Source organism: Pseudorasbora parva, chromosome 5, assembly GCF_024679245.1.
Source record: "Pseudorasbora parva isolate DD20220531a chromosome 5, ASM2467924v1, whole genome shotgun sequence".
Classification (NCBI taxonomy): Eukaryota; Metazoa; Chordata; class Actinopteri; order Cypriniformes; family Gobionidae; genus Pseudorasbora; species Pseudorasbora parva.
In genome coordinates, this window is record NC_090176.1 from 22701303 (window position 1) to 22726314 (window position 25012).

The following is a 25012-nucleotide window of genomic DNA, read 5'->3' on the forward strand; positions in this document are numbered from 1 at the left end:
CCTATTATTTATAGGCCTATTATTTTGAAGCTTTCATTTTTATCTTCAGTTTTCATTAAAAAAAAGTTGCTTATAAGTTTTAGCAGACTAATTTATAAGCACAATTGTTTTTATTAGTTTTCCTTTTCTTAAATATTTGTATAACTTGAATTTATTTGCCAAGACAAGATTTTTTCGTTATTATATTTATATTTACATTTTATATCTTCAATTACAGAAAAATATGTTACTTAAATATATAACTTTTAAATATTAAATATATAACTATTTTTAGTATTTAACACGATAGCGAGACAGTCAACCTGAATATGAGTGTGTGTATGTGCGTGTGTGTGTGTGTTGGCTGTCAGGCAGACAGACAGGCAGCGGCGCAGGCAGCACGAGGAGGCAAAACAGCACGAGGCGGGCTTCTCGAGCGCGAGACTCAGGCAACACTAGAAATTACCCTGTCAACCCGAGCCGGTAAGACGATTTTGTATCACTTGGTGAAATAGACATAAGTCTGTGTGAATTAATAACCGTTAGTGTTAAACAAAACTCGTTCGTCCCGTACACGAGGACGCTGGTGATGTATGTCATGAGAAAGTATTGTTAACCCGCTGTGAGGCGACTGCTGTGTGCCAAGCTAACAGGCTAACTGTTACCCTCGCTTTGGCTGTGGCTCAAAATCTTGTGCGCTGTCTGCGTACTAGATGTAATTTATTACAGCTACGATGACTAAAATTGGTTTCTAGCTAGGCAGATCACTCAGATTTGAGGACACATGCTGTATGTCTGCTTTGACTCAATTCTCAAAAATATGGCACCGTTCATGTATGTAACGTAAGTACACAACTGAAAGCTCCACATATTGATTATTCATTATAACAAGCTGTTTTTTTATGTCTGAAGAGAAGGGAGGTATTGGTCTTAGCTAGTGTAATGGGATTCAGATGTGAAAAGATCAAGCCTTTTAACAGTGTGGATGTCTCAATCTTGTAAGCTGCCTAACGTTGTACAGAAAACCTTTTGGGCTTCATAGTTAACGTTACCCATAATCCCAAGTGCCCATATAGTTCATTTTCAGACTACACAGAGTATCATGTTTTGTTCTTTAATATTACTCAGCATTACATTCAAGAATACCATGGTAACGTTACATGAAAAACATTGTGTTAGTATGCTGCTTTGGTACATGTACTGTTCATTTGCAACTGGTGAATAAATCCAGTGCTGTTTGTTCTTTATTCATTTAAATCTTTGGGTTATGTAATTTCCAGTGATTTCTATGTATGGACCGTTCCTGGAAATTAAATGGAATATGAAAATTACTGCATATTTCTATTTCTAAATGTCAGGATTGTCTAGATGGCCACTAAACAAACAATTAAAGATCTGATATTTATTGTAATTGATACAATTTTTGATGTTGATGAAATTGATGCAATTGAAAATATTTGCGCAATAATATATATATTTTTTAATATTCATACATTTACTCTTTTAATTATAGTTTTTTTGAGCCTAATATGCTGAAACCAACTGAATTTTGTAAATGAAATATATTATCAAAATGGTAAAATTTGACAAAGACAAGTAGATTGCATCACTGGATGATATTTTTGGTTGTTTACTATTTCTGTCTGTGATTCATATTTGTCTTCTGTGGACATTAAGGCCTGCCGCCTTAATCATTTTGACATTGAGCGCTGTTAGACTGCTTAGACAGACCAGCCACCAAATGGAGCAGTGCGTAATGGAGTGCAGCAGAGCATCATCAAGAATATCAAATATTGAAGGGGACAATTTGGATTATTATAAAGTGATGTCTATGGTTGTTGCGGCCTGCTGAAAGGCACAACATTGTGTTGAAACTCCAAATTGAGCATTTTATCAATAACTGATGTTTTTTCTATCTGATTTACAGCCCCTCTACCCTTCATTTCTTCACTTATGTGTGTGCCTGAACCCATGCCAGGGGGGTGTGAGATGGCAATTAATGGCCTCCAGTGGAGCTGAAGACGTAAGGAATGGGGCATCACGGCCTGCCCTCATCGTCCAAGCCAAGTCCGCTGTAGTCCATTCACCCATCGCACGAGGCTCCTATAACACTGAAAGAAAGAGATTGCAGGGTGGCGCGGGTGATTCGCTGCCTCAGCCGAATGTGAGAGTGCTGTATGACCAGCCCTACTGTGTCTCAGGGAACCCCACACAACGTGCCTATCCACACGTGCCTACTATAAGAGTCAGCCGCGCACAGAGCACAAGCTCGAGTTCTTTAAATTGTTCTAGTAATGGTTTAAGGACACTCAGTGTTAGATCTAAGAGCTTGCCACATATTAACGCTGCTCCTGCTGCATGCCATAGCCACCGTCAGCCCCATTGGAACCTTGACACATTTAGGTTCAAGTCAGGGCTGTTAGGAAAAAGGGCCTTTTCACCTCAGCTGTCCGTTTGTCCTGCCTGTCCCTCCCCACCCAAGTCGTCTTCTCAAAGGTTTGTAATTGAGAAAATCATGCCTACTAATCAGTCTTTGCCTTGGACGAGCAACAAGCTCAGGGATAACAGCAATGGAGTTATGCGGCCCACAAATGCCAAAATGCCCCCATACTCCAAACAAGAGACCAATGACTTGCACAGTCCTGCCAATATCTTAACCGGCTGCAATGGGACATATTCACGAGGCCTCAAAGCAGACGTAAGGAAACCTCCCCAGCCGAGCGTGCCTTTGAAAGACATATGCACGGATGTGCTTGTGAACCACAGCAAGGCAGCCAAGGATTTGATGCAGTTTGAGAAGATCATAGTGGAAGACACTAGAGCAAAAGAGCTGGATTGCTGTATAGGACACAGTGCCAGTGAAGCTTCTCAGAGAGTGACAAAAATCAGCTCTGAGGCAGAGTTCACCACTACCACTGTGCAAAAACTCAGTGTACCTGCAAGGCATGGGACACTTAACATTCTGAGCAACAAAAAACATCTCACAGATAGTGCTGCACCCATCAGCCTTATTAGTGAAGATAAGGAGTCTTGTTTTGCACCCATGGAAACCAACAGTGCCCTCAGTTTTGATATAATGGATGAGAAGTTCCCCTCTGCTGTTCTTTGTAATGTTATGACACATGGAGGTGATTGTGCCATTCCAAAGGTGACTGGCCACAGTATGGCCTCTCCACATTCGCCGTCAGTTTACACCGTCACAAACCAGATATCTGCCATTCATCTCACAAAAGAGGAAAGTTGTCAGGCCTCTCAGATGGACACAAGCCCCATGACACTTGGAGAGGAGGAAGATAATCCAGAGATTCAGAGGCATGTTCATTTACTTGAAATTACACACACACAGTACACTAGCGGTCACACTAAATTGACCCAAAAAAGACAGTATCTGAAATTAATAAATGTTACAAAAAAATAGTATTTCAAAATGCTCTGGTTTTGAACTTTCTATTTATAAAAGTGTCTTGTTTCCACTGAAATATTATGCAGCACAGCTGTGTTTAACATTAATGAAATGTTTCTTGAGCACCAAATCATCATATTAGATTGATTTCTGAATGATCATGTGACACTGAAGACTGAAGTAATGATGCTGAAAATTCAGCTTTGCTATCAAAGAGATAAAGTACATTTTTTAAATATATTGAAGCAGAAAAGTTATTTTAAATGTTAATACTATTTAGGGCTGCACGATATGGTGAAAATATCTAATTGTGATTATTCTGGTTAAGATTGGTATTTAAAATGCGCTTTTTTATTTAATTTATTTATTTTTTCAAATGAAAAGTGTGTATATAAAATTTTGTGTTTATATATTAACATTACTAATAATTATTATTATTATTGCTGAAAATATTTAACAAAATAAGAAATTACCATTTCAATAACTTTCACTATTACAAATTAAAAATATGTCAGAATAAACATAAAATAATTAATAATAATAATATGAATTATATTTTACATAACTTATTTTACAAAAAACTGCTGGGTTACCTTTTAATATACAGACAGTCTATGACTATAAATCATTAAAAAGGTCTAAAAAAATATTATTATTATTTTATTTCTTAAAGTCTATAATATGAAATCTGAGCCTCTTGTGAATTCACTGTTGGGGAAAAAACTCCTGTATATTAAAGAATACACTTTTCAAGGATTCTTTGATAAGTAGAAAGTTCAAAAGAACAAAAAAGTATTTTGTAACATTATAAATCATTTAATCAATGAATTGTTTCATCAATTGAATTCATCCTTGCTGAATAAAAGTGTTACTGTTTTAAAATCTTACTGACTTTTGGATGGTAGATCAACAAATTGGTTTGACTAAATCATTAAATCAAACAAAGAAATTGTTTACATTTTTGACAATTTTTAAAGCACCCAAATACTGTGTGCTCCTCCTATAAAAGTCACATGTCAGATGTCAATGTTCAGGGTTTTTTATGCATTGTACTTCACTTTTCAGACAGGCAATGCTACTAGAGGTTGATGAGGAGGAGCTTCCAGATCAGCTGGAGAATGACTTCAGTGATGATGGTAACAGAACTGCGTCTTTCTGTTGATTTACCTCAGGATACGTGAACCTGTGTTATCAAAACTCTTAGCTAAATGTATTTGAACAATGTTACATTTTGTCATTGTTTTACTCCTCAGATGATTGTGATATCTCCTCAACAACGTCCATGGTGGCCTTATCCAGGTAATTCAAATTTTATCTTAAAAATATTCAACATGTAAAGGGTTGAGCACCCAAAAATGTAAATTCTGTCATTAATTACTCACCCTTATGTCATACCAAAACTGTAAGACCTTCGTTCATCTTTTGAGCACAAATCCGAGAGCTCTCTGACCCCTCAACAACAGCAATGTTATTAACACTCTCAAGGCCCTGAAAGGTAGTACAAAAAGCGTCCATGTGATTCCAGTGGTTCAACCTTAATTTTATTCTATTATATTTCTTTATTTTATTATAGTTCATTTTAATTTTAATACTTTTTGTGTGCAAATAAAACTTTATTCAACAATTTAGTCTAGTCTGTGCCAGTCTTCTATGCAGTTTATACAACAGTGCAGCACTTAAGAGTTCTACGGCAGCCGATGTTGTTCACGTGAGCACCACGACGGATGCGTGTAATGATGATGCAGGAGCTGCACTGTATTTAAAATGTAAACTGCGTAGGAGACTGGCTAGCCTAGAAATCTAGACGCACCCTAGTGGCAGCAAGGGTGACTGCAATTGGCTGACTTGGAGTTAAGCTTTTCTCTGAGAAAAGAACTAAGAGCGGCACTGAAGACATTCTTAAAAAGGGAAGATGTGTTCGGAGTTTAGCCGACCGGATACGGTGAATGTTTAATCTATCAACAAGCTCTGTTTCACCTTCGTTGCTCTGGTTAGCGGTAGCGCTATCCTATCGCGTGCAGAGGGAGTTTGAAAGACAACCGTTTATCCCGCCCCTCGGATTGAGCCCTGTCTATGTTGAGTTTCCAGACCAAACATCTTGATGTGGGTCTGGCTTGTCAGGCTTGAGACTCGCACTTACGTGATGAAATTGTTGAATAAAGTCACTATTATGTTTGTTTTTGCACAAAAAACTTTTTTTCGTCTCTTCATAAAATTAAGGTTGAACCACAGTCACATGGACTATTTTATCGATGTCTTTACCACCTTTCTGGGCCTTAACAACGTGTGCTACGGACTACACTTCAAACAACGACTGTTTACAAGGTGAAACGGATGTGACGACGCAGCCATGCGCACTTTACCAGACACCTCATGCACCATGCTGATGATTTGCAGCCAAATCAAAATGAACTGGAAATACCACATTTGGATTATCATAAACAAGCTCAGAAATTAACGTATGCCTGGGGCAAAAATGCCATCAAAAATAATGTATTAATATAAAGCCCTTGAGTTCTTGAGTTTAGTCTTTATCACATATGCTGTTTAAACAATTACTAAATGTACATAATGTGTGAGTATATCATGATGATTCTTTCCAAACCGTGTGACGCCAGAGTGCCAAAAGTTACGGCTTGCTATTGCTCCGAGTATTGGCATGATTGCATATGTGATACTGATCGTGTACAAAAGTCCAGTAGACAAGTTGATATTAAGGAACAACGTTTTAGCCACAACACTGTCTATTTGGCGAAAATCAAAGCCACACCAGAACTGATTTGCATCTCTAAGCGATTCGATTCAAATGAATCTGTGTTTTGAACTATTGACTGAATGAATTCCCGCCACCAATTCAAGAATTCATATTTTTACTTTGCATGGATTTTTTATTTAAAATATTAAACTTTTAAAGTTTAATTTGTACATATTTCTGAATTCAAAAACGTACATGTAAAACATTCATTCAACATTATTTACACATGTAAATGTGTCTAAATACCACTTTAAGATAGAGCTTCTGTGCCACTTCTGCAGTGCAAAGATGGATCTTTTGATGCATATCTCATTTGATTGGAAACAGTCGGATTGTGTCTAATTGTTCTAAATGAATTTATTGTTTAAATTAAAGGGGTACTTCAGCGCTGGGAAGATGAATCTGTATTTAAACTGGGTCATCAATGTAGTAGAAATGTGAAATGATTTTTGAATTTGGTGTCTTCTAGACTGAGAAAAGACAGAAAATGTATTTTTGTCCCATGGGGATGAAAGACTACAATTCCCAGAATGCTTCGCTGCCCTGTGCCATTCCCCAACGTCACCAACTTGATTACAGTGACTGAGTTAGAGAAGACACTACAATTAAAAACTGAACGTGTCTGTTCAATATAATGAGTGAGTCACCGCGCGAGTATCACAGCACTGAGCACTAACTGCACGAGTGATGAGAGCTGAGGTAATCGCGACTACACTCGCGGCATACATTCACAACGCGAGTTCAGTCTGGCGCGTTTCAGTTCATGCCTTTACAAGCTTAACTTTCATAGAAATTAATTTGAGAAGTTAAAAGACTTACATTGCACACCATAGCTCCGTTTAAATGAGGGCCTGCCAGCTGAGCTCTCCCTGCAAGCTGAGTGTAATCTCCCATCCCCCATGTGCGAATTCAAAACATGCGGAAATGGCTCCCTCTGCTGGCTGTAGTCTTTAGCCTTTGAGCAAACATTCCTCCTATGATGCAAAAATCGTCAATTTGCATCATAGGAGGAATTTTTCCAGAAATAAAATGCATAAATCTCTTGTCTCAGGGAGATATGAGGGGGGAAAGCACAATAATTTGAATATACTCCAGGGTTTCTACTGATACAAAGCCATATGCTAATCGCTGAAGTAACCCTTTAAGATTTTAAAAACTACTTTTCCATTTTAATTTAAGAAATTGACAAATGATGCATAAATTTAATAAGATTAGAAAACATTGCTCTTATAATGGTAAAAATGCCCCTAGACATTAATTTAAGGGGACACATATCGTCCTGTAATGGGAAAGTTATAATTGGAATGCGTTTAATGGATTAGAAAGTGCTCCTAAATCTTTGACTGTGCTCCTAATTTTTATTAGGAGCACAAGTGCTACTCAAGAAAAAAGTTAGCGTAAAGCCCTGTACTGACTGAATAGATATTGCATGAATAAAGGATAAATGCACTGCTTCCACTGGTTTAATTATTTAACGTTTCATGTCAAGGAAAGGTTCCATGTTTAGCACAGCACAGCTTGCTTGGAGTGTTCAATATGCTGTAAAACTTCAATTAATATTAATAATATTTATTTCAATCACTGAATGAAGCCTGCTATATTTGGCACAAGAGTTGCGACCTTTAATTGCTTGCACAAAAATCTTGATCAGCACTCAGCAGAGAGCGTGAGCTGAGGGTGAGAGAGAGGTCTGTGCTCTTGGCCATTAGTTGATTTACTTGTTTTTGTGTAAGTAACACGTTGTCAAATATGTTTAAACTTAAATAGACTTTAGTAGTTTTTCACTTAATATTAAAAAATAATTTGAATATAAAAAAAACTAATAAATGAAATTCGAATTGGATAATGGAGGAAGATTGACAGCCCTGCTGTCTATATGGAGGGGACAGAGCTCTATCGGATTTCATCAGAAATATCCTAATTTGTGTCCTGAAGATGAACAAAGGTCTTACGGGTTTGTAACGACATAAAATTATTTTAAGGATGGCTCTCACTGTTTTACATCATGTTTCCTAACTCTCTAGAAACTGGTGGAATTCCACAACATGTAAAGTGAACTCAGGCTACTCAATGGTTAAACTTAAACAAGGTTTTAGACACAAACCTTGGTAGCCTAATATGCATGATCAGTACAGTCATGTATAATAATTTACCATAGAATAAAGACTATTAGAACTGATTGGATAAGCAATTGAACAGATTATTATAAGGCCTTTGTATTCCCTTTTTGAGACATGTACTTCTGTGTCATCTTCCTTTCTACATCCCATAATTGTCAATACTTTCACCCTAAGCAATAAGCATTTACTTGTTTTCTCAGAAAAACATTCTCTAGTCTATTCTCTTTCAAAACACACTGACCTTGACTACAGAAAGAAATGTATTTTTATCTGAAAAATAAAAAAAGAACACCATAAAGGATACATTTCCCCTACAATTGTGGTTCACACATGTATATGTATATTCAATACCTTTCAAATGTTTGGTATTGGTAAGAATTTTTAAATGTTTTTGAAAGAAGTCTCTTATGCTCAGATTGCTCACCCACCAAGGCTGCATTTATTTGATAAAAAAATGCAGTAGAAACCAAATTTTTGAAATATTTCAATTTAAAATGTCTGTTTTTGAGTATATATACAAAAAAAATAAAAAAATTCTTGTGATGGCAGGGTATTAATAGTCTTCAGTGTCACAAGATCCTTCAGATATAAATCTGTATCTTTTTTTATAAATAGTTGTTACTTTTGATCAGTTCATTTCGGAATAAAATTAACAATAAAATTGAACATTAGTGTATGTGAAATCCAAGGGGCTGAATTTTATTTTTACTAATATATTTTTTCCCACAAAATATTCTCTAGGTCCAAAGTTATTCCATCAGAATTTTAGTTCAGCTACAGTATTTTGCAAAGCCCTTTTTTCTTCTTTTTTCTTTTTTTTATTTATCTTTTTGCTGATTCAAGGATCTCTTTCTGTAAGCTAATCCTTGCTTTGTGCTGGTTGCTGGTGATCTGCCAAAGGCTTACTTTTGACAGAGATTTTGAGTGCAAAGTAAGGCTGACTATGTAAACTAGATTGCATCTCTTATATACTTTTTCTTGTAACTTTACATGTTTCTCTTCTAGTCACCTGACATTACCATGGTGATGACCAACACACAGAGGAGGACCTGACAGTTTTTTTTTGTTTGTTCTAGTGGTTGCTGTCAGAGAAAAGCTTTCAAGCCAGAGGCCTGTAGAAAGGTCCCACAATTGTTCTTGTGTGATAGAAGTAGAACTATCCCTCTATAACAGGAAAATGAGTCTCTAGTGAATTGTCAGGCCCGTGGAGCCATTGTCATGAAGTGACGTCCAGCTGATGGTTTTGTTGTTTGTAGTAGGTGTTTTCTGGTTTTGCTTTTCCCACTCAAAGTAAATGCCCATGTTGAGTGTAAGGCCCATTTTGAATCAACCTCAGCGGTTCTACATGACTGTCACGTGAGTTATGTTGTTTTTCTGTATCCGTTTTCCACTGATTTATTAAGTTTGCTCATTATATTTTATGTTTGTCTGGGTATCAGATTTAAATATTATTTGCTAAGTTTTTTTATTTATTGGAATCTCTATCTGAAGTGGTTTATTTTTAAATGAGGAATTTGGCTGTTGACAGATCCTTAAAAGCACAGTACAGGAATCTTTAAGAGTATTTTGCCTCAAGAATTCAAAACTGGGTTTTTTTGGTGCTGATTTTCCCCCCAGTAATTCGGTATGTTCAACAGAGCTGAAAGTATTACGCTCTTACTGGCAGCTGAAATCATCTTCAAATGAGCCAAAATGTTTAATAAATTAAGTGCCGGAGAATGTGTAGACCTTTAGTAGTTTTTCTGAAGGCATTCTGAGTGTGTAGATACTAATATTACTAAAAAACAAATTCTCTTTTTTTTTTGGTTTAGTGTGGAGGAGCCCATTAGTCCTGATGTAGAGGGGGGTCTGGTGGAGAGATCTGCACTTATTCCCAGTCTCTTCCCTCATATGCCCCCCACACTGTACTTCAGCACTGCCAATGAAAGAGGTTGGCACACACAAAAAGATTTTAATGACTCAATGAATTTAAATAATTTCATTTAAATATTATTGATTATTACTACTGTATAATTTGGCAGTATTAACAGATTAAATACACATTTTCCTCTTTTAGATAACAGCTCTTGTTTTAAACACTGTTGTAACATTTTCTCCACACTTCACAGTGGAGCTGTTGCCTGCTGAACAGAGGAAGCTACTCAAATGGAAGATAACCACAGTCACTCCCAATGTGGTGAAAAACACCATTTCCAGATCGCATTTCAATGCTACTAAAAGTGAGTCAAGAGCTTCTGTTTTAGGGTGTTGTTTTTGGCGATGTTCAAAATACTTGCATTAAGGTTGGAATACACTACAAGGGGTGTGTCATATATCATCCAACAACACCTCTCTAAGACTAAGAGCAGCATGTCAGCCCCCGATGTCAATTTAGTACCTATAAAGGAGCTACTTGCGGTCAGACCCCTTGACAACTAACTAAACATTGACAACTTTAAGCTGTTATTGATGTTTGCAGCACAGTATTTGAACGGAAGTGTAAAATTGATGGTTATTTTCAGCAGTTAAGGCTTGTTAGATCCAGCATTCTGCCCGCTTTGAATCAGACACAGAGATAAAGTAGTGCATAAGATTACAATTATTTGAATGAATTATAGTATTTATTTGAAATAATTATCGTGCAAGAGAGAGAAAGAAAGAGAGATTTGTACCTGTGTGACTGCATCTGTTCAGCTTCTCTCTTAATGAAGATGTGTGTTTAACAGATCATTTTAATTTACCATTTTGAAAATGCCAATTTTTGGGCTATACATCTTTTTGGCTTTGATCATCTCTATCATGGACACACTCATGTGACATTGCAGTTCTTCATCATCATGAAATATTATGATCTGTGTGCATTATACATTGTGTTATATGCAATGTTGTTTTACATTGATTACTTCATCTTCTGTACCTGAAAACTACTGTTAGACCTACCTGAAAAACCTTAAAAGCACTGTTTATTTTATTTGTATCTTTGCTGTATTGTATTTATTTGCACTGTTGCTTGTAGTTTAATTATTTGTTCTTATTCATTATTTTTATTTGATAGTGTAAAATTGTTGTCCTTTTTCCCTGAGCACAGCAAATACCGTACTAGTGTTGTCAAAAATATCGATATTTCGATATATATCGATACTGGAATATCTGAAACGATACGATTCTCAGTTTTTACAGTATCGATATCAGCTGCGCTCTCCTCTCTGACCGTCAGCGAGTTGACACACACACCGGCATATTCTCACTCAGCCCGGTTAACCTCTGAGCACGGCGAACGCGCGTTCTGCTGGACTTTTTCCTCATGACAGTGTGTTAGTGTTAGTGTGTGATCGGTCTGAATTTCGCGCGGGATTGCACATAAATTAATTCTACTAATCACCGCAGATTTCGTGCTCACATCTGAAGCGCACACACATAGCCTACCGTAATAAAGCCGCCTCTGACATGATACAAGTGCAAACATTTGCTTCCTTTTCCAGCTTATTATTGGTCAAATACACTCAAAGAATTATCAGTGCGCATCTGGAAGAGTATTGACGTAAACACAGTCGGGAACACTTCAGGAAGAACGAGTAACAGGAGCAGTGTTCAGGATCCATGCGTCCGTTAGTCTTAAAGGGACCGCAGTCATTTGCTATTCAAACTACAAAAAGACAAACGATCAACTGCTCTTGACTGATCAACTTGTGTAACTTTAATAGTTTCATCTGTACGCTATTGAATTTTTTACAAAGAACATTATCCAATGTTGTTTTAAATGTAATTACTATGCATTTTTTTAATTCAGTTTCTTATCTGAATGTTAGACTTACCGGAAAAAATAAAGCAGTCTGTTTAATTTGTATCTTCTATTCTATTGCATGTATTTGCGCTATTGTTTGTAATCTGTTTATTTGTTCTTATTTTATTACTGTTTACTCGTCTTTTTAAATTCAATTTACCATTCGAAATCAAGCTTTTTTGTGCTGTGTGTAAGCTATTGCCACACAATTACCCTATATTGTAAAATATACATTGAGATAATTTTAATAGTAATTGATCAATTATTGTTCAAATCAAAACGATGCCCAACCCTAAGGAACATGCTGGCCACATTAATTTTTAGTAAAAAATAACAATGAATAATAACAAGTTCTGTTGTCATATTAAGCATCTTATTTATTTATTTATTTATTTTACTGTGGTATCGATTTAGTATCAATATATCGATATTTTAGTCTGATATCGTATCGAAGTCATAATTTTGGTATCGTGACAACACTATACCGTACTGAAACCGTGACCATAAACCAGTGATAAAAGCCAAACCATGGGTGATTTAAACTGTTACACTCAAATCCCTACTAATACACAATGCCAGGTTTATTTGACAACTAGATTATGAAGCAAGATAGAGAAGAGAAGACATGCAGGAAAATACATGACAAATTAAATCAATATGTGTTCCAAAATTACTAAATGACAAACATGTTTAATATCATCTAACTGGATGGAGTCTGTGCACCTCATACAGTGTGCAATTTTCTGTGAAATCTTCCAACTCTGACTGGCTAAAATCTACGAACTGTCTCTGAATTTCAGCGGTTTAGGTCTTACCCGTCCAGAATGTGCAAAAGTTATAGTCTGCAATCTGTTGTGTCATGTGCTATTCTTAATTCTAGAGAGTCATGATTGGCTGGGCTGCTGGGGTCACCATATGAAGGCAATAGGGTTCAAGGCTATTAGAGAGTTTCAGAAGGTAAGATTGGGATGGGAACGTGAAGTATTTTATCATCTGTGTATTACCATTTAATAAAAATCCAGTTTTTTGAGTATTAACAAGCATACATTTCTGTTTGGCAGCTGAACCACTTTCCAGGCTCCTTTCAGATTGGCCGGAAGGACCGACTTTGGAGTAACCTGTCCAAGATGCAGGCACGCTTTGGCAAAAGAGAGTTTGGCTTCTTCCCACGCTCCTTCATTCTCCCACAGGATATCAAGCTGCTGAAGAAAGCCTGGGAGAATGGAGGCAGCAAGCAGAAATGGATTGTTAAACCGGTACCGCTATATTTCAAGAGTTGTTGTGAAATTACTTTTCTGAGATTCTTGTCATTGATGTGCTGCTATTTCTCACATTTAGCCTGCATCTGCTCGTGGAATTGGCATTCAGGTCATTCACAAGTGGAGCCAAATGCCACGCAAGAGACCACTCCTCGTGCAGAAGTTAGTTGGAAGACCTTGGAAGATATTTGATTCCTCATTGAGGGGTGCATCTGATCTGTTAAACAATGTACTTTGTATTTCTGCAGGTATCTTCACAAGCCCTACCTCATCAGTGGGAATAAGTTTGATCTACGCATCTATGTGTATGTGACTTCTTATGACCCACTGCGTGTTTACATCTTTAACGATGGACTAGTGCGCTTTGCAAGCTGCAAGTGAGTATATGTCATTTAACAAAGCATTTAAAAATGTGCAGATGTGTTGGGTTCGCTCATTTAAACTGGTGTTTTGTGAATTTTATTCAACACAGATACTCTCCTTCTATGAAGACCCTCAACAACAAGTTCATGCACCTTACAAACTACAGTGTAAATAAGAAGAACTCTGAGTATCAGAGTAACAGCGATGACAAGGCCTGTCAGGGCCATAAATGGTAAGAATAATGAGTTATTATGCAGGTATCCAGGGTGAGCTGATCCTGCACTTGTAAGGTTTTTTGAATGAATCAGGAGCCCACTCAGATGGCTTCATGATAACCAATATAAATCAAATATTAGAACTGGCCCTGAATTGTAATAGTCTAATGATTGAAGTTTTAATTAATGCAGGGCTTTGAAGGCACTGTGGCAATACTTGGGCTCTCAGGGTATCAACACCACTCTCATCTGGGATAAGATCAAAGATATGGTCATCAAAACCATCATTGCGTAAGTATTCAGTATTGGCAGATGTGCACACTATGTTCCTTTACACTGAAACTCAGTGTATTATGGTCTCTTCCCATGGCAGGTCTGACCCCTTTGTGAATTCGCTGATGAAGATGTATGTGCGTTCTGCCTATAGCTGTCATGAGCTGTTTGGCTTTGACATCATGTTGGATGAGAATCTGAAACCATGGGTCCTGGAGGTGAACATCTCACCCAGGTATAGCACACAGGAAATCCTACAGCTGAAGCTGGTCAGAAATTACAGTTGTCCGGCAACTTTAGGTCAAGGCATTTAGTTACTAAGTTACTAACCTTCAGTTACACTGATGTTAGGAGCAGTGTTAAATAACTTGGTTAAAATAATTAGAATAATCAGAGCAGTGTTTATTTGGCACACAAACGAGAGTAACTCTTATGAACTATAATAAATACATTTACACTAAATAATATGTTATCAAGTAATATAATAAATTACTTATTATATTAATAGTGCAGAACTAGAGGATTTTTCCTATAAAAGATGTTAATTTAGTTTCATAATTTTTATTTTTCCAAGTTTTTTTACACAGAGTCCTGCCATCTCTATTTAATATCTTTATCATAATGTTTCTTCTTCTTCCTCTCTGTAGCCTGCATTCGAACACACCGCTGGACGTCAGCATCAAGGGTCAGATGATACGGGACCTGCTGAACCTTGCTGGCTTTGTCTTGCCATTGAGAGAAGACAGTGAGCCATCTGGCTCCAGTGCCAGCAGCTCCACCAACAGGTCAGCTCTGGTTTTACATTGTGTTTTAAAATTTGTTTATTGACTTGTATTGCTCTGTACCACTCAAGAGTTTTGCATCAGTAAGTTTTATTAATGATTATATACAATGATTATACTTACATACTAAGTAAGGGCAACGCCAAGCAAAGTTTCTCACACACATATCCTGTACAATGAAGCCCACAAATGTCATATTAATTTGCTTCAAAGTTTCAGAATGCAATGAAATATTATTTTATGGTTTAAGTGGTGTGTGTGTGTTAGAGAGGAAATAGAAGCAAGCAGAATACAGGTGTTTCTAAACACACGCAGCACCATTGTGCACCTGCAGATAAAATCTAAGCTCAGAATTGGTCCAGAATCATTGGAAAGAGAATCTTTTCTTCCACCCCTGTTGTATTAGCCTGACAAGCCAGACCCACATCAAGATGTTTGGTCTGGAAACTCACCATAGACAGGGTTCAATCCGAGGGGCGGGATAAACGGTTGTCTTTCAAACTCCCTCTGCACGCGATAGGATAGCGCTACACCAACCAGAGCAACGAAGGTGAAGCAGAGCTCGCTGACAGATTAAATATTCGTCGTATCTGGTCGGCTAAACTCCGAACACATCTTCCCTTTTTAAGAATGACTTCAGTGCCGTTCTTTTCTCAGAGAAAAGCTTAACTCCAAGTCAGCCAATCGCAGTCAAAGCTGATTCGAAAGACCGCCGTTCGCCAGTTTCTGTGTTTACTAGAAGCATGCAAACGCAACTCGGTCGTCGTCATTATGGCCCCGCCCGCCGACTCTATACATGATGTGATTGGCCCATCCAGATTGTGAGGAATACAGCTCAGAAGGGTATTGAGAGTTCCTAGACGACACTTGCCGGCAGATTAAATTTGCTGCCGTTAGGGTGCGTCTAGATTTCTAGGCTACTGTTGTATAGTATGACCAACACAATATTTGATCCTTTAAGCCAGGCCGGTAGGCGTAACGTGCCAAGTTGATGTGTCTTCTGCAGACTGCTTTAATCTCCCATGACACGTGTAATCGCAGCCTTTGCGTTTCGTGTTTAAAATAATCTTGTTTAAACATATCGTGGTATTATCGTACATTAATCGTTTAATTAATTAAGACAACTTCTGTAGTTAGGCCTGTCACGATAACACATTTTGCTGGATAAATTGGCCAAGAAATGATTGCGATAAACGATAATATTGTCGTTCTGAGACCATTTTCATCTAAAATAATGATAATGGCATAATAATGCAGGTAAATTTTTTTCAAAGATCAATAAACTTTTATTTCTAAAGACTGTTTAACACTGAAAATGGAAAACATTTTAAATATCCACAATAAATGAACAAAACAACCCAAAAAATTGCAACAGATGAGGTGGATATTAAGGGTGACACGGGTCACAAAACACACGGTTCGGTTCTGTACGGTTCTTGTTTTTTTCTTTTAATCATTAACACTCCAGAAATGTACCTCAGCATATGATATATAACTTAATTATCAACAATTTAGGATACAGTATTAAAAAAAATTATATATTTTAATCATGCACAAACTGAACTTGACTTGACCATCTCTGAGGAAAGCTAGGCAAGATTTTGATACAGCAAGAGAGAAGACATTGATGACATGCTTTTCATTTATTTGGTAAAAAAAAGGAGAATGTGTATTGCAGGGATGGAAATTAGCACCCGCCACCAGCCAAATGCGGGTGATTTTGAGTTGTGGCGGGTAAACTCGCTTCACCAACCGGCCACCGTGGCGGGTAAATAAAAATAGCATACTGTTTCCCCTCTTTGTAAACTTTGTTCAATGCATGCGAGTGCGGCCGTATGTCCGAATATGACCAGTCGTTTTCGCCGTCATTACCCGGACGTAGTACCAGAAGATGCGAATACGAACTCGCGCGTGCTGAGAGAAGATCCGTCACTGCGCCTCATCCGAGAACGCGCACTCGTCTCACAGCGCGCAAATATTGAGTTCTCTTTCAAGTCTTGCGCTTAAATGGACAAACTCAACACAAGAAGTATGTCAACATGTCCATCTTGATTAGTATCCAAGCAGACATAGTCTGAATATGCCTCAAGTGAAAGTTATACAGTCGAGAAAGAAGAGCATATCCCTGCACTAGGTCTTAAAGGGGCAGTAGCCTTTACTGCTGTCTGTTTAATGTCAAACAAAAGGACAACACTCGCTGCTCTTGAATAGGTTTTGTAAGTTTAATAAGGATTAATCTTTAATTTAAACAGTTAAAATATGCAGTTATTTTACATTTGCTTACTTTATTGAATTTCTGTACCCACTCATGTACACATGAGTGAGGTCAAGTTAAACAGTTTAGTTTGAATTGTATTTTATACTGTAGATTGTTGCAATGTGCTAAATAAATATTTGCATAATTTGTAATTGATTAATATTTGAAACTTTAATATTAATTTATGCAATCGCAATGCCTTGATTTTTAGTAAAGTTACACAGTCACAGCATTAGCCATAAATGCAATGGTACTAATAGTTGGCATAATTTCTTTTGGTGTTTCGGCCAATAATTTTTATTTCTGTGCATCCCTACTGACAATGTTTTGTTTGGTATGTCGTCAACACGCTTCAGAAGATGCCAAAACTAATAGTTTCATTGTTGGGACTAAAAACCTAAAGCTGGAAGCCATAAAAGATCACGAATCATCCAAATGCCACATCCAGGTAAAAAAAAAAGCGCACGGAGCCCTACTTATTTAATGAAATGTATATCAGTTCATGGTTTGTGTGTGTATAAGAGAGATAGAGAAAATGTCAGTATTTCATTGAGACTTGAGATTAAATAAACTGCTTAAGTATTGTAGAGCTTGTAGTATTAATTTTTCACATGCAGTTACACATTGTCGGTTAAAAACAAGAAAGTGGCTGGTAAAAACATGGAGTGGCTGGTAGATTTTGAAATCCACCAGCCACAGTGGCCGGTGGACAAAAAAGTTAATTTCCATCCCTGGTGTATTGCTATCGCTACAGGAACTTATGTGCCTTTTTAGCACACAAAGATTGAACCGAAGAATGAACTTGCATTTATCAAACTTCAATGTAGCTTTAAGCCTAGTTTATACTCAATGCATCCGCACAAGCGTGAGGGTGCGTGCGGCAAAAATGACTTCAACGCGGAGTGCGCGAGACGGCATTTCTTTGGCGCTGTGTCAAATTTTGTAACTTTGCGTGCGGCTCCGCAACCGAAGAAACTTGAGTTCCAGAAGAATCTGGCCGCGTATGACGTCTCATCACACCGAAGCTGGTCTGCGCGTTGAGTATAAATGCCTCCCCAAATGAGGTGCGTGTGTGCGCAGTCAACGAGAGAGACGAGGAAAACAAACAAGCATGCAAGTGGAAATTATCGCAGGCGGAAAAATTATCAAACTTGTTTTTTTATTGTGCGATTTATTGACTATCGCGGCAGGCCTATCCATAATGAATTAATTGTCGCAATTAATCGTTCAGCTCTACAAACCACAAATAGTTCAATTAGATAACCCTCAGTGATCAATACATTAAATTAAAATAAAATAAAGAAACTATTAAAGGGGGTGTGAAATGCTGTTTCATGCATACTGAGCTTTTTACACTGTTAAAGACTTGGATTCCCATCCTAAACATAGACAAAGTTTCAAAAAATAATGTTGGACGTTTGATGGAGTATTTCTGTGTTAAAAATACTCCTTCCGGTTTCTCACAAGTTTCGGAGAGTTTTTTTCGAGTATGGGTCGACTTGACGTTAATAGATCGGAAGGTCCTTGTATACGGGCCGTATGGGCTCTTCTCCCGGTAGGGTGCGCGCGCGTGACTAGAGCGAGAGAGGAAATGCACGGCCATAAACACTCAGGTGCAGATCCAGGCGCCGCGCTCCACTTTATTCCTATGGGTGACTTCAACGCTTCAGCACAGCATTCCGGGAAGGCAGCGCTGCATTTGACCAGATTTGAACGCAGAACTGACGGGAAGCTTCACAACATCGTTTCAGTCGCGACGCAAAAGTGGATCTCCACCGTTCACTGCTGTCAGGACTACACCAAATCATACCAAAGAAGTGTGTTTTTGATGAAGCAGTCCCAGCAATAAAGGTTCGGTTCTGCTTTGGAAGCAGCCGGTGAGTAAAACTGCTTCAAATGTCTGTGCTGTTGCTTATCGTCGCGTGAGTAAACATCAGTAAACGACACGATCGCGTGCTTCGTCATTCAAATGCGCTAACGGACTCTATTGTTGTTCTATGTACACTAGTCTGATGTGCAAAAACGTTTTGCTTGCTACTGCTAAGGTTTAATCACATACAATAGTCCATAAACCGAATCATGTCCTCATAAACTGCGAGTAAAGACACAAATGTTGACAAGTCACTAAATACAGTACATACCACAGAGACGGACATCCTGCTGTTGCCGTTTCTCCTGTTCAATTTATTTCAGCCTCCGAATGATGCTGGATCATTATCTGTGATAGCCATGGGTTTCTCCACGCTTGAGGACGTCACCGCTTTGCGCGCTTGTCATTCTTTAGCTCCGCCCACACGATACGCCTCCAGGCGATCGATTTTTTTCTGGAAAGACTCGGTACAGCCCATATTTCTTTTATAAATATAATAAAACTAAAGACTTTTCGGAGATATGAAGGATGCAATACTACTCTATAGGTACTCAAGATTGACATGAGATTGACTGAAACTGAGTGTTTCACCCCCCCTTTAAAATAACAAAACTATAGCCAGAATTGTTATCTTGTCATTTTAACTGCAGAGACAACAACAATGTTTTTTATCATCCCGAAAAAGTACATTATTCATTTATTAATTATTATTCTTTATTGATTTCTTTTTTGCCTCTTATTGAAGTTTTACTCTATATTGTTCAGTTTATGTGGAGTGGTGCGAGAGAAATGGCGATCAGACATTTCGACTGATGAGAAAGTAAAGAAAGCTTTTTATCTGAGCCAGCGCTTTGGAGACCAGGTACTCAAACACACGCTGTCTTTATCATATACTTATACAGTGATGGTCACTTAAGCTACGCAGAAAGCACTGTACAATAATCCAAGCTGGAAGTTTACTGATAAAACTAATAACTGCATTACATCAGCTCCTCACGCATTTTAATGAAATGTGTTTTTGTCTTTGTAGGATTTCTGTGCCACAATCCTGGATGTGCTGACGCCTGATGATGTGCGTGTCCTTGCAGAGAGTGAAGACGAGTTGAGTCGTAAAGGTGATTTTGAGCGAGTTTTTCCCTCTCATGCTTCCTCCCGGTACCTCCGCTTCTTTGAGCAACCTCGCTACCTCAACATCCTCCTCAACCAATGGGAACAGAAATACTGTCTCAGCAGGAGCAAAGGTGTGTGTCTGCATTGCACCGTGCTTTGATCTGTACCTCTGTCTCGGTTTATGTAGCTATCCATCTTGACTCTTTCCCTACTTCATTTAGGTATCAATCTACTGAGGGATTTGTGTGAGAAACGGGTGCACCTGGGGAACCTGGCAGATTCTGTTCATCACGTGAGTACCCCACCGCAGTAGCTGTTTTTTAACAGACTCTTGTAATATGTGACCAGTCACGGAAAGTAGGGACACAAGTCGGTTCTGGGGCATTTTGAGTTATTCACAGATTCTGAAAGTGTAGTCTCCAAGCTTACCAACGATGTGTAACACATGGAAATCTGATAATATTTGGAGAAGTTGTGGCCATGCTTTAGAAAAGTGTCAACGAGAGAAAACAGCCTCTGAAGTTTTGCAGTTCTCACCTGCTGGGAGTGACAATAGGGCTCATTTAGATAAGCCATACCCCCTGTAAAGCTGCATGGTTGCTAGTAACGACAGATGCAACGCGAAAAATCGGACCGCATACTACTAATAATAAAGATGATAAAATTACCATCTAAAAGCCCATTATAGAAACAGGGCTTTTGGACGATTGCACGATTACAATTAAAATGACAGTTAAGAACAATAGGTAGGTATGGGAAGGTCTAAACATGAGATAACGTGTGTGTGTTCTTAGAATGAACACAAAACGACAAACTTTGGCGTTTCTGGAACACTCCATAAGAAACAGAAAAGTATTCTTGCAAATCTTGTTGCCTCCAATGAAATAAGTCGTTCGGGCACGCTTTCTGTTTGCCGGGGTCTTCTTAGTGGATGTACTGTGCGTCTGTTTGAAGGGGATAAAGACAGAGAAATGGGTACAGTCCTTAACCGTGGCTGTAATGTAGGGGTAAGGCACATGTCATTAAGTTTTGACGCATATCGATCAGTGGTTCGAATCCGCCTTTTGCCACGCACTCTAACCGAGAAACACTTATTATTATTAATAAACAATTATTAATAAACCGAGAAACACTTATTAATAAATACATGTTAGATGCTTTATTTCCACTAACATTTTTTCAATTCCTTTTGAAAATAAATGTCTTTCCGATCTGATGTGTGATGGGAAAAGGGAGTAGAGAGAGTGTGGCAAAAGGCCGATTCGATCCTCTGATCGAGTTGCGTCAACTTGATGACATGCGTCTTACCACTACACTATAGCCACGGTTACAGATTTGAGCCATTTCTCTGCCTTTATCCCCGTCAAATGTTACTATTGATATAGCCTCTGATTTCTTACAGTCCAACTCGTCTGACGCCTGTCTGATACATTCTTCCTCTTCTTCATCTTCGCTCAGTTGTAGATTAGGGTATTATCCAGTCTTATTATGCCGCTTTCATCGTCACTTGGATCATCTCTACAGCCGGCCAGAGCGCTGCATAAATAATTAGCCATACGTCCCTTGGAGGGCGGGGCAATAACAAAAGCCAGTATGGAAATACACACAGACAAAACAAGGCGATTTCAACCTCAAAATATACGCTTTTAAATATACAATTATCTCAAACACGGAGAGGCTTTCAGATTCTGCAAAAAAATCGATAATTACATAATTTGAAAAAAAAAAATGCTTCTTTCTCATTTTTCTCAATAGTAGACTTGTGTCCCTGGTTTCCGTGACGGGTCACATATATGGTTACACTATTGAAGAAAAAAAAAACATTTTCCATTACAAACTCATCTCTCGCATTTCTCATGTTCCAGCGGCTGCTCCTCCGTGTGATGTATTGACAACCCTGGTTTAGTTTAAGAAATGTAATTTCGCCAAATATATATATTTTTAAAGCAACCTACTTCAGTGTAGCTAATATGTGACGTTAACATCGCGCTTAACACTGAGGATTTGAATTTGTGATGATCGGGTGCGGGTGGATAGTTTGTTTTTAACATGAATCCAGTGACATTAGAACTGATCCACGCATCTCCAGTATGCCCATCTCTACTCTTGTTCTTATTTCAAGTGTCCTTCCTATCCAATATTTTTCACTTCTTGCAAATGCTTGTAGGTTTAGTTTTAGATTAAATTATGTTTACCTTTTTAAAGTAATTTGAAATACATTTTTATATAATATAATATGTCAAGTGTATGCATTCAAAATGTTTAGTTTCACAGTTATTAATGTATGCAATTTCAGCAATAAAACATTTTTTTTCTAAAAAGAAAATAAATTAGGTGTTAATTTTAAAATGCCTGTCTTATTTTCACTATATACAGGTCCTTCTCAAAAAATTTGCATATTGTGATAGTTCATTATTTTCCGTAATGTAATGATAAAAAATAAACTTTCATATATTTTAGATTCATTACACACCAACTGAAATATTTCAGGTCTTTCATTGTTTTAATACTGATGATTTTGGCATACAGCTCATGAAAAAACATCGACTAGAGCAGGACGTCTGTATGTGGTACAAGTTATACACTAACTATATAATATGCTTAGCGGCTTGTGTTATTTACATATTTATACTTGAATTATATCGTCATATTTTTGTCTTTGAAGGTGTACATGTGGGAAGTGCAGTTGTGCACGTGTGTTTGTGTGTTTACGCGTGGTTTGTGTAGACAGTAAGCGGACTAAAAAAAAACACAGACATTTGAAGCAGTCTCACTTACCCTTCTAACGTTGGGACTGCTCCATACTTCAGCATTAGGCGATTGGGAAAATCCGGCGTCGAGCTGGGCCTTGTTTATGAAACAGTCGGCACCGAAATGCAGCGAACAGATATAAACATTCGCGCAACTCAGTTGCTGATCCGGAAAAGCAAATTACATCCACTGTTGCCTTAACGCGGGGTTTTGGGGAATCTGTGCAGGACTGTCTTGGTCTGGCAACCAAAAACGCACTTTTTTTGGTGACATTGTTATGTGCACATCACCTTTCCAGCATCCTACAAGACAGCGATTTGATGGGCGTAGCCTGTTACTTTCGCTCTCTCCCTCTCTCTCTCTCTCTCACGCACTTCCGGTAGAATTGTCCGTAAGGCCCATACAAGGAAATTCCGCCCCCATTAACGTCAAAGGGGACGCATGATCTCAAAAAACTTGCCGAAACTTATGACTAACCGGAAGTAGTATTTTTGACAAAGAAATACTCCCATCAAACGTCCACCTTAACTTTTGAAACTTTGTCTATGTTTAGTATGGGATTCCAAGTCTTTAACAGTGTAAAAAGATCAGTATGCATGAAACAGCATTTCACCCCCCCTTTAATCGATTAATTAAGTGCTAGATTAATCGATTACAAAAAGTATCAATAGCTGCAGCCCTAGGTCATTGCTTGAGTGAACTCTGTTGAAGTTAATAAAATCAATTAATTGAGTTAATATGTTTTTTTTATACATGTGCTTGTATTCATAGTGGTCTTCCAAGTCATATCATGGACATAGACCTAAGCTGACTAGGTCTAGGTATGTACAAACACCAACAACCATCCCTCACTGACAGCTTGCATCTGACCTTATTCTCATTCTTATGTAATATCGCTTTCTCTGTTTCTTAGTGTGCTGGTCAGTCAGAGATCTGATGCTGAAGATGAGGACTTGTCGGATCGTGAGGTTCAGTCAGTCACCATGAGTCTTCCAGACATGAGTTTGCAGAGTACTGTTAGCCTGACCCCCAGTCCCACCTCCAGCTCCAGCCTGGTCAGTGACAGCCTGCCTTCTCATGATGACCTTTGAGTTCAACCCCCAAAACCATGAACATTCAGAGCTTCTAAACTGTGTGTATATGTAACATCTCAGCTGGCACTCCTAGCATAGCTCTTAGAGTTGTGCAGTTCTGCATTTGGGGGGAGAAAACACTGGAAAGCAGACTAAATAAATAACTGGTCAAATGGATGAGTGTTAATAGCAGTATTTTGATGCTGGAACACACAGGTTAACATACACAGTGCATCTGTGTGGCAGGAAGAAAGAGCTCTTCCTTTTTGGAGTTTTGATTGTGATTCCATGTGAGCCTATAGATAATTTGGCTTTGTTTACATCAAAGGTTTATGTATAGTACAGTCATCTTTTGGGCAGATAATTTGAAATGTGTGGGATGAAATAAGTTTGGAAAAGAGATCTTACTGTAAAAATAAAAATAACTCTTGTCTTCTAATGACATTTGCATGCCTGGCTGAAGGGAGACAAAATGCTCAGGTTAGGGTTTTTAAATTAAAATTGCTATTCGAAATATGACTGTTTAATTCTTTCATAACCATTTTTATTGGATCCTCAAAAGTGAGTTTAATATTAACAGTGATCTGTGGATCTTAATCACACTTGTGCTTGTGGTTATTTTGAGCATATCACAACTGTTTTATGCAACACCAGCTTGGCTGACCGGGAGGGGTGTAATGATACACTCATGTCGTGATTCAATACAATTCACAATACTAAACTCACAATACAACAATGCCATCGTGATATTTTAAGCCAAATGAAGAGAGGCTTTTTTTAATTATTACTACTTATTATTAAAATATTGTTATTATTATTATTATTATTAGGACCCACAAATATTATACTATACATTATATTCAACATTATATATATATATATATATATATATATATATATATATATATATATATATATATATATATATATATATATATATATATATATATATATATATATATATAAATAAATATATATATATATAAATGTAGTAAAGTTTACTACATTTAAATACTAACTATATATATATATATATAAT

General features: G+C 37.7%; 1 protein-coding gene across 2 annotated transcripts; it reads left to right on the plus strand.

Moving 5' to 3' along the window:
* Nucleotides 1-350: 350 nt before the first annotated feature.
* On the plus strand, nucleotides 351-24150 carry ttll4 (tubulin tyrosine ligase-like family, member 4). Of its 2 annotated transcripts, XM_067443509.1 has the most exons (19): nucleotides 351-462; nucleotides 1907-3295; nucleotides 4452-4518; nucleotides 4636-4681; nucleotides 10069-10187; nucleotides 10366-10476; nucleotides 12901-12977; nucleotides 13082-13276; nucleotides 13359-13441; nucleotides 13528-13656; nucleotides 13752-13874; nucleotides 14050-14148; nucleotides 14231-14365; nucleotides 14778-14915; nucleotides 19805-19901; nucleotides 20070-20280; nucleotides 20371-20441; nucleotides 23672-23721; nucleotides 23814-24150. In XM_067443509.1, exons 2-19 carry the CDS (start codon nucleotides 1979-1981, stop codon nucleotides 23989-23991), a joined length of 3246 nt encoding a protein of 1081 aa, XP_067299610.1. In that variant the 5' UTR covers nucleotides 351-462; nucleotides 1907-1978; the 3' UTR covers nucleotides 23992-24150. The 2 variants fall into 2 exon arrangements, with proteins under 2 accessions (XP_067299610.1, XP_067299611.1); XM_067443510.1 differs by lacking the exons at nucleotides 351-462; nucleotides 1907-3295; nucleotides 4452-4518; nucleotides 4636-4681 and adding an exon at nucleotides 9603-9613.
* The last annotated feature ends 862 nt before the right edge of the window (nucleotides 24151-25012 follow it).